The 9,989-nt window shown below is 52.3% G+C and overlaps 2 protein-coding genes across 2 annotated transcripts in view; both read left to right on the plus strand.

The window, feature by feature from the left end:
• Positions 1-7,116, plus strand: part of Spg7 (spastic paraplegia 7 (pure and complicated autosomal recessive)) — a 44,069-nt gene extending 36,953 nt beyond the window's left edge. Inside the window, exons 14-17 of the mRNA XM_013035671.1 lie at positions 1,904-2,060; positions 3,385-3,551; positions 4,388-4,465; positions 6,787-7,116. Coding sequence (XP_012891125.1) covers positions 1,904-2,060; positions 3,385-3,551; positions 4,388-4,465; positions 6,787-6,966 — 582 coding nt within the window. The 3' untranslated portion in view covers positions 6,967-7,116. The remainder of the gene's footprint in view (positions 1-1,903; positions 2,061-3,384; positions 3,552-4,387; positions 4,466-6,786) is intronic.
• Positions 7,117-8,080: 964 nt separating this feature from the next.
• The window catches only part of Rpl13 (ribosomal protein L13), a 5,179-nt gene continuing 3,270 nt past the window's right edge, over positions 8,081-9,989 (plus strand). The window contains exon 1 of the mRNA XM_013035655.1: positions 8,081-8,167. Within this exon, the coding sequence (XP_012891109.1) occupies positions 8,081-8,167 (87 nt within the window). The remainder of the gene's footprint in view (positions 8,168-9,989) is intronic.

The raw sequence follows: 9,989 nt of genomic DNA on the forward strand, positions 1-9,989 counted from the left end.
GTGGTGTTGATCTCTGTGGAGGTGACAGCGGTGTGGTCTCTGTGCAGTGGTGTTGATCTATGTGGAGGTGACAGCAGTGTGGTCTCCGTACGGTGGTGTTGATCTCTGTGGAGGTGACAGCGGTGTGGTTTCTGTGCAGTGGTGGTGATCTCTGTGGAGTTGACAGCGGTGTGGTTTCTGTGCAGTGGTGGTGATCTCTGTGGAAGTGACAGCAGTCTCTGTGTTCGTGTTTGAGGAGCAGCAGGGTGATCTGGATGCGCTTCTGAGCAACAGGAGGCTCTGACATGCGGCCTCCTGTGACTTTGAAGTCACTGAGTGTATGGGGTCAGGCCAGTGCGAGGCAAGCAGAGCAGTAACGAAGTCAGTATAGGTAAAGGAAAATCCATGTTGAACACAGTCAGCTTTAGATTTCCTTTATTTTTATTTCGTGTACCAATCCTGGGGCTTGAACTCTTGGTCTGGATGCTGTCCCTTAGCTTTTATGCTTAAGATGGTGCTCTTACACTTGAGCTACAGCTTCACTTCTGAGTTTTTTGCTAGTTAATTGGAGACTAAGGGTCTCAGGAACTTTTCTGCCTGGGCTGGCTTCAAACCATGATCCTCAGATCTCAGTCTCCTGAGTAGCTAGGATATAGGTGTGAACCACTGGCACCCAGCTCTTGTCCTGTGCACCTCCTGGTATTGGCCTGGAGGTGGGGAAAGCAAGAGGGAACAACTGTGTTCCCAGCACCATCCTGGGTATCCCCTGGGACGCAGGCCGGCAGCAGGAGGCTCAGCGGGCACTGGCTTGAGACGTCGTTTGTCTTCACACTTCATGTCACCTTGTAAGAGGTGCATTGGCTTCCTAAACACGTAGAGGCAATGTAAGGAAGAACCCCCAGGTGTATGCTTCCTCCAACCCCCAGTGTGCACCACCCTGGTGCTTACCTTCTAGAAACTCCTGGTGTGTATCCCCAGAAGCCCCTGGTGCACACCCCTGCAGGCCCCTGTTGTGTACCCCTGGTACGCACCCCCAGAATTCCCTTGAGTGCACCCCCAGAATTCCTGGTGGGTGTACCCCCTAGAAGCCCCTGGTGTACACCCCCAGAAATCCCTGGTGTGTTCCCCCAGAAACCTCTGGTGCATGCCCCCAGAAGCCTCCTCTCTCCCAGTGCATACCCCAGAAACCCGTGAATGTCTGTCTTTGCTGTCATAATTCTAAGAGTGAGGAGGTGCAGATTTGACTGGTGACTGCATTGAGCCCTTGATAGCACATCTGTTTTATGTGGTCCATCCTTCCCTGAAAGACTTCACGCTCAAGGGGTAACATTGTCCAAGAAAAAAGAATGTCTTTCTCCCCCCGACCCATCCCTCTCAGTCCTGGGGCTTGAACTCTGGGCCTGGGTGCTGTTCCTGAACCTCTCTGTGCTCAAGGCTAGCGCTCTACCACTTGAGACACAGTGCCACTTCCAGCTTTTTCTGAGTAGTTTATTGAATAAAGAAGTCTCGGGGCTGGGAAGGTGGTTCAGTGGTAGAGCGCTTGCCTTGCATGCCAGAGGCCCTGGGTTCGATTCCTCAGCACCACATAAGCAAAATGAAAAAAAGCCGGAAGTGGTGCTGTGGCTCAAGTGGTAGAGTGCTAGCCTTGAGCTGAAGAGCTGAGGGACAGCACCCAGACCCAGAGTTCAGGCCCCATGACCGGACCCAAAAAAAAAAAAAAGAAGTCTCATGGCCTTTCCTGCCCTGGCTGGCTTCGAGCCACAGTACTCAGGTCTCAGCCTTCTGATTAGCTAGGATTACAGGTGTGAGCCACTGGCAAGCAATGTACTCTGTACCTGACATGTAACTGTAACCTCTCTGTAATAACGATTAAAACGAAAAACTTCCCACTCCTTGCCGATGTCATGACCTTGTCCTTCTGCAGGTCTCCATAGCACCTCGGACAAACTCTGCCCTGGGCTTTGCCCAGATGCTCCCTCGGGACCAGCACCTCTTCACCAAGGAGCAGCTGTTTGAGCGCATGTGCATGGCCCTGGGTGGCCGGGCAGCTGAGGCCATCTCCTTCAGCAAGGTCACTTCTGGTGAGGAGCCTGCTCCCGGGGTCTGGAGCTCAGAGCTCTGATCCTGTGCTGGAAGGAGGCTGGTGGGAGAGCTTTGCAGTGCAGGTGCCATTTCAGCAGGGGGAGTGTGTGTGTGCGTGTGTGTCCATCTGTGTGTGCGTGTGTGCATGCGTGCGTGCATGCATCTGTGTGCATGTGTGCGTGTGTGTGTGCATGCGTGCGTGCATGCATCTGTGTGCGTGTGTGCGTGTGTGTGTGCATGCGTGCGTGCATGCATCTGTGTGCGTGTGTGCGTGTGTGTGTAGGGATTCCTCTGTTTATACGCTGGTTTTGACACAAGGTCTCCGTAACTCTGCCTAGGCTAGTCTCAGACTCATGATCCTCCTACTTCCACATCCCAAGTAGCTGATATTGTACACATGAACTACCTGACACTAAGTAAGTACACACACACACACACACACATTTGAAGAGGTACTGCAGTTTGGCCTTGACCTCACACTTGCTAAGCAGGCATGAACTAAGCGTACAAAAATTTACATATGGGGCTGGGAAGGTGGCTCAGTGGTAGACTTGCCTTGCATGCATGAGGCCCAGGGTTCAATTCCTCAGCACCACATAAGCAGAAAGAGCCAGAAGTGGTGCTGAGGCTCAAGTAGTGCTCTAGCCTTGACCTGAAGAGCTGAGGGACAGCGCCCGCGCCCAGAGTTCAGGCCCCATGACCAACAAAAAAATTTACATATATGCAACTTGTGAATTCATTTAACTGGTTAATTATCAGTCATTGCTACACAGAACTAGATAAAATTGAAACAGCTTTCCTGTAACAAACTGTTACTCCACTGGAAAGTCCTAAGAGGTTGTGTCTAGGGATATCAAGCCTCAGGTTTGCTTGTGCAGACCTGGCCTTGTGCTGGATGACTGTTGAGCAGTTAAAATTCTCCTTGAAGGAGTGGTGACAGGGTACAAGGGACATTCTTAGGCATAAAATGTCTGTGAGCCGGGTGCAGGTGGCTCACACCTGTCATCCTGGCTACTCAGGAGGGTGAGACCTGAGGATCACGGTTCAAAGCCAGCCTGGGCAGGAAAGTCTGTGAGACTCTTTATCTCCAATAAACCACTAGAAAACTGGAAGTGGCGCTGTGGCTCAAGTGGTAGAGCGCTCGCCTTGAGCTGAAGAGCTGAGGGACAGCGCCCAGGCCCAGAGTTCAAGCCCCACGACCGATGTGGGAAAAAAAATGTCTGCTGAAGTGCTAGTCCATGGGCTCTAATGGGGCCTGTGGGCCCAGCATTCCCATGTACATGGGCTGCTGAGGACTCTCCCTCTCCTAACTCTGTGCTCCAGGGGCCCAGGATGACCTGAGGAAGGTCACCCGCATTGCCTACTCCATGGTGAAGCAGTTTGGCATGGCACCCACCATTGGGCCGGTCTCCTTTCCTGAGGCACAGGAGGGTCTCACGGGCACTGGACGACGCCCCTTCAGCCAGGGCCTGCAGCAGATGATGGACCACGTGAGTCATACCCCTTGCCTGAGGGGGAAACGGTACTGGGCCTGTTATAGGAGGACCTCAGCTCCCTTAAAAGAGAGCCTGAAGCCAAGCCCTACTGGCTCACGCCAGAAGTGGCACTGTGGCTCACATGGTAGAGTGCTGGCCTTGAGCAAAAGCAGCCAAGGACAGTGCCCGGGCCCTGAGTTCAAGCCCCAGGACTGGTAAGGAAAAAAAAAAGCCTGAGTGGCAGCCTGATATAAACTTGCCCTCCTGGGCTCTATTGCAGCCCTGTGGCGTATGTTTTCTGGGCTCTATTACAGCCCTGTGGCGTATGTTTTCTGGGCTCTATTGCAGCCCTGTGGTCTATGTTTTCTGGGCTCTATTGCAGCCCTGTGGTCTATGTTTTCTGGGCTCTATTACAGCCCTGTGGCATATGTTTTCTGGGCTCTATTGCAGCCCTGTGGCGTATGTTTTCTTGGAGAAGGACCTAGTGGACTCATCCTTCTAGCTGTCAATCTGGAAGAATGTCAAACACACTGAATAACAGAACCCATATGCATGATCCACGCAGTGGCAGGTTCTTCCAGGACAGTGTCCAGGCCTGCTCTTGGACAGCTCTTGCTGCTTAGGCTCCCGTGACAGCCTCAGATGTAGCAGAGGACAGACAGGGTCCGCCAGTTGGTACTGTGAGTCCCTGACAGGTGTGAACGGGAGAGTGTCTGCTGGTCATCGTGAGAGATGGAAGGCATATTCCTAATCTGAACTTTCTTCCTGTACTTCCATGCTAGACTGGCTATGATGAATCTCAACAGTGTCTTCATCCTTTCCCATGACATGTCTTAACTTTTTCTGTACAGGAAGCAAAGCTGCTGGTGGCCAAAGCCTACAGACACACGGAGAGGGTACTGCTGGACAACATGGACAAGTTGCAGGCGGTGAGGGCAGCTCAGGGTGCAGTGCCCCCACAGGGCACTTCCGCTGTGTGGGGTTGAGGAGGGCCCAGGCAGGCCTAACCCCACCAGCACAGTTGGGGTCATACATTTCCTCTTCTATGTGAAGCATGCCACACCAGTTCCTTCCAATTAGATCACCCCCCACCTTTTGTAAACATATTGTTATGATCAATATTTCCTCCCTGGAAATGGTTTGTTTTTCAGTCATGGGGCTTGAACTCGGGGCGTAGGCACTGTCCCTGAGCTATTGTGCTCAAAGCCTACTACTCTACCACTTTCAGCCACCTGCCACTTTTGGTTTTCTGGTCTCACAAACTTTCTTGCCCGGGCTGGCTTTGAACCATAATCCTCAGATCTCAGCCTCCTGAGTAGCTAGGATTACAGGCGTGAGCCACCGGCGCCCAGCTTCAGAAATCTTTTTTTTTGCGGGGGAGGGTCCGGTTGTGGGGCCTGAACTCTGCTCCTGGGCGCTGTCCCTCAGCTCTTCAGCTCAAGGCTAGCACTCTACCCCTTGAGCCACAGCGCCACTTCCGGCTTTTTTCTTTTTGCTTATGTGGTGCTGAGGAATTGAACCCAGGGCCTCATGCATGCAAGGCCAGCGCTCTACCACTGAGCCACCTTCCCAGCCCCTCAGAAATCTTTTTAAGCTTTAGAATAGTTCTAGATTTACAGAGTTGTTCTCCCCTGGAACTAACATAGTATAGAACATCATCACACACCATTGTTAACTGAGGTCCACAGTGGACTCACATGGCCGCAGACTCTCCCCAGTGCCCTTACTCTGTCCAGATTCCCACAGGACCTGCCGCCATTACATGGCCTTTGACCCCTTGCCTCGTGGCTCGCTATCGTGAGGGCCGCCCTGCAGGTGGCTTGGTACTGTGTGGGGTACTGGATTATTCAGCATTTTCTCACCTTGGATAGAGGTGGTGGTTTGGAGAGGACAGCCTCAGAAGTGAAGGCCTTTTATCTCCTGGTTGTGACAGTGGAAGCAACAGCTCTTCGTGCCACATGCAGACAGACCAGCAGAACAGCGTGTCGTTTCTTAGCACCTGCTTGTTTTTTTAACATGATGCAGCTAAGCCAAGTGTGGTTGTGCACACCTGCCACCCCAGCACTTAGGAGGCTGAGGCTGGAGGATCTCAACTTTGAATCTAGCCTGGTCTACAAAGTCAACGCAGGCAGGAAAGTACCTGAGACTTCTACTTCCAACTAACCTCCAAAAGGCCAGAAGTGGAGCTATAGCTCAAGTGGTAGAGCTCTAGCCTTGAGCACAAAAGTTCAAGGACAGTGGTCAGGTCCTGAGTTCACCCTGTTTCCCCCCACAAAAACCCCAGCTGGTCTGTCAGTCAGGAATCATGTTTTCAATCCTCAGTGTTAATTCCAGACCAGAGCACCTGTCTCATCAGATGCTGCATTCAGGCAAAGCCAGGCTCTCTGCAAGGTGCACATTGCAGACTAGCACTGAGCTTAAGAACTTAGACTTGGTGCGTGGGACCAGGATGGAGGGGTGTCCTGAGTATATGCAGCGCCGCCTGTCAGGACTGAACTACCCACACAGGTGACAGGTTCCGGTCCTTACTGCCACACCAGCAGCCAGGGCAGGAACTGTGGGCCTCTCATAGTAAACGCTCAGAGATTAAGCACTGTTTCAGGGGTTACTGTTTGGTTCAGCTGATGCGGAATACAGGGCTGGACTCTAGCTCAGTGGCAGTGTGTAAATAGCATTCTCAAGGCCCTGGGTTCCATACCCAGCACCAAACAAGGAAAAAATGTGCAAGAGTTTTTGCTCTAACCAGCAAGATGTATGGACACAGGATTGTGGGGTACATTTCAAATACTTCCCCCCAACCGCGGTTGTGAGCCCCAGCTCCCATGCTCCCCCTCACACTCCCGCCCTACGGTACTCCAGGTGAGGGCCCCCATGTTTTACCCCTGCACCCACCAGCATTTTAACCCCTCTCCAAGACATGCCCACGTTTTAACTCTCACCATAGTCACACACAGACCTTGTTTGGTGAAGAAAACTAATTTGCCAAAAATAGGTGAAAATTCTTAGAGGAAGTAGAGAAATTAATGAGTGATCTTGCAGCTGGCAAATCACTTGCAGAGTTGAGACAGGGAGTGATTCTTCACTGCCCCAGCCGCCTCCTGCTTCTGCTTCCTGGGAAAGCAGTTTGTCCGAAACGTCCTCTAGGACACAGAGACCCCTCTGTGGAGTGTGTCTCCGTCACAGATGCTTTGCTCTCAAAGGCTCTTGTCTTTGTTTCAGAGATTCACACTGCTGTGTTTGTTCTTTCTAGCTGGCAAATGCCCTTCTGGAAAAGGAAGTGATAAACTATGAGGATATTGAGGCCCTCATTGGCCCACCGCCACACGGGCCTAAGAAAATGATTGCTCCACAGAGGTGGATTGATGCCCAGAGGGAGCAGCAGACTTCTGGAGATGAAGAGGCAGCTCCGCAGATAGCTGGAACTCCTTGACGTCACTTGCAGTGACCCAGGAACTGCTTTCTTAGCGGTTCTCCTAGTTCCTTTCAGCTGGGAATGGTTTCTGCAGAGGGCTTTTGAGATCTATTTATTGAGTTACTTATGTATACTTAGTAAATGTTCTTAGGGACTTGAGTGATTGAACTTTACATTTATACATCAGTCTCTCCTGTGGGGAAGATTGTCAGCCTTGTTACCATTGTGGGAAGATTACAGTTGGATTGTGTGTATAGGAGTTCCCAGGGTTTACACAATGTTTCCATCCATGCCTGGCTGTGTAGATCCCTCCCACCTCAAACTGAGCAGCTGCAGGTTCCTGCCTGAAACTTGGGTCTGTGTCTCCTCAGAATGCTAACAGGGCTGAGATGAAAGGGCCTCTGAGCCGACTTTCTTCCTTGCGCGTTTGCTCTTCCAAGGATCACAGAGGAGTCACCAGGCACGGAGCCCTAGGGATTCAAACACTGCCACCTACTGCTCTGTCCTCACGGGTCTGTCCTTCTGCCTTAGGGCCACCTTTTGATGGCCCTGAAAATTGTGGTATTTGACTGACCTACTCCATAATAGAGAACCTACCTTTATACTACACGCTCTGGCAGGTGTGTCCAGGATCACAATTCTGTTTGTACTGTGAGCTGCTGCCGTAGCAGTCTGGGCCCAGGCCACTAAAGGACCGAGTCCCTGGCGAGTCGCATAGCTCTTTCCCACGCGCTTCCCTCCTGCCTGCACAGTGGCATTTGGAGACAGGCCCATCACTCACCAGCCAAGGGTCCTATTCTTTTGGAGCCAGCACTTGTGCTCAAGTTAGCTGCTGGACAATAGGAGGGCAGGTGCCTGAGCACCTCCAAGGGACTGGCCCTGGCCTCAGTTCCCCAATTTTACTACCAAAGATTAGCGTATGGTTGGGTGGGAGGTGCATATTGTCTATATAACTGCTCTAAAGTGGACATGACATGTGTTACACACTGGGATGACCCGTGTCTTTTTTAGGAAGTCGTTTGCCGAGTATCTCATGCTTGGCCAGTACACCGGCCTGTGATACTGTTGTAAATATAGCACTTCAGTTGAGTAAAGTAAGGTGAAGCCTGGCCTCCTAGGAGTAATTGCACCAATGGACTCACAGAAACAAGTCATGCAGAGCTTTAGCCTTATGATCATCCTTGGTGGTACTCCGTGTGCTTCGTTTGTGTTTGAAACGGTATTGGGCACAAAGGCATCATGATCCATGTTTGTAATCCCACCACTCTGTCCCCATGGGCAGTTGGGTGGACATAGTAAGACCTGATTGGACCTTCTGTGATCCACCTTCTAGCTGACCTCCTTTTAGAGACAAGCACTCTCTGGTGAGTGTGTGCCAGTCCTGGGCTCAAGCTCAGGGCCTCAGAGGCTGGAACTCTATCACTTGAGCCATCCTTCCACTGTCAGATTTGTATTGGTTAGAGGTAAGACTCATTTCTCAGCCTCCTGAATAGGTAGGATAATAGGGGTGAGCCATCAGTGCAAAACCATGCACATAGTCTTTTTTTTGGGGGGGGAGGGTCCAGTCGTGGGGCCTGAACTCTGGGCCTGGGCGCTATCCCTCAGCTCTTCAGCTCAAGGCTAGCGCTCTACCACTTGAGCCACAGTGCCACTTCTGGCTTTTTTCTTTTTGCTTATGTGGTGCTGAGGAATCTTACCCAGGGCCTCAGCATGCAAGGCAAGCGCTCTACCACTGAGCCACCTTCCCAGCCCCCCCCTTTTTTTTTGTTAGTCTTGGGGCTTGAACTCAGCCTGGGCGCTGTCACTGAGCTCCAGCCCAAGGCGAGCACTCTGCCACCTGAGCCACAGCACCACTTCCAGTTTTCTGGTGGTTAATTAGAGATAAGAGTCTCATGGACTTTCCTGCCCAGGCTGGCTCTGAACCATGATCCTCAGATCTCAGCCTCCTAAGCAGCTAGGGTTACAAGCGTGAGCCACCCATGCCTGGTTCATGCACATGGTCTTTAAATACATATTTTAACATCATCTTCTAAAGCCCCAAAAGGTAAAGAGCGCTTGCCTTGCATGTGTGAGGCCCTGGGTTCGATTCCTCAGCACCACATACACAGATAAAGCTGGGAGTGGTGCTGTGGCTCAAGTGGTAGAGCACTAGCCTTGAGAAAAAAGAAGTTCAGGGACAGTGCCAGGCCCTGAGTTCAAGCCCAGGACAGGCAAAAAAATAAAAATAGCCTGACTGGTACCTATGGCTCACAGGGTAATGAGTCCTAGCTACTCAGGAGGCTGGGACTGGAGGGACCGGGTGGGAAGCCTGCTGTGGTGAAGACAGAGTCCACTGGAGTGGACTGACCCCCGGGCAAAGTCACAGAGGCCGACCACTACCTTAAAAGCTGGAGTTTATTGGACTGACCAGCCTGGCCTGACCGAGGGGGAGTGAGCAGCCTCGAACTCAAATAGCTCAGGGTTTATAAAGCAAAAAAACGCATTCTTTTAGAGCAGTTGCAAGCAAGCTGGTGTACAGAAGCAGAACTCAGCAGTTACTTTGCAAACGCGTAAATCACACATTCCTGAAGCAGAACCCCAACTACCCCTCTAACACTTTGACCTAAAGCCACGGGGCCAGGTGTTCCGCCTTTTCGAAACTAATTAGACTAGCAGAGGCAGCCGGGGGCAAATGGGTCCTTTCCTCAGAACGAGTTGTTCCAGTTCAATCCTGCCTTTCAAGTTCGGCCCTATGCTTCAAAATCAATCATGTCGCATTTTGTATTGTTTTGGGGGTCACCACCTCCACCCAGCCGGTAAGGTGCTCGGCTCCCCGCCGCGGGCCGGCCGCCTTCGAACGCGGGCCCGGCTCCGCCCCGTCACTCCACGCACAGCCCCACTTGCCACGTTTCGGACGGGGAGCCACCCCGCGACGCAGGAGGCCGAGCTCTGCGGACGGCGGTTCAAAGCCAGCCCGGGCGGCAAGCCCGAGCCTCACCTGCAGTGAGCCGCGCGGCCAGGACGCAGGCGCGGCCCCCAGGGCCCGGGCTCAGCCCCGTCCT

The sequence above is a fragment of the Dipodomys ordii genome, unplaced genomic scaffold, assembly GCF_000151885.1.
Source record: "Dipodomys ordii isolate 6190 unplaced genomic scaffold, Dord_2.0 Scaffold217, whole genome shotgun sequence".
NCBI classification, from domain to species: domain Eukaryota; kingdom Metazoa; phylum Chordata; class Mammalia; order Rodentia; family Heteromyidae; genus Dipodomys; species Dipodomys ordii.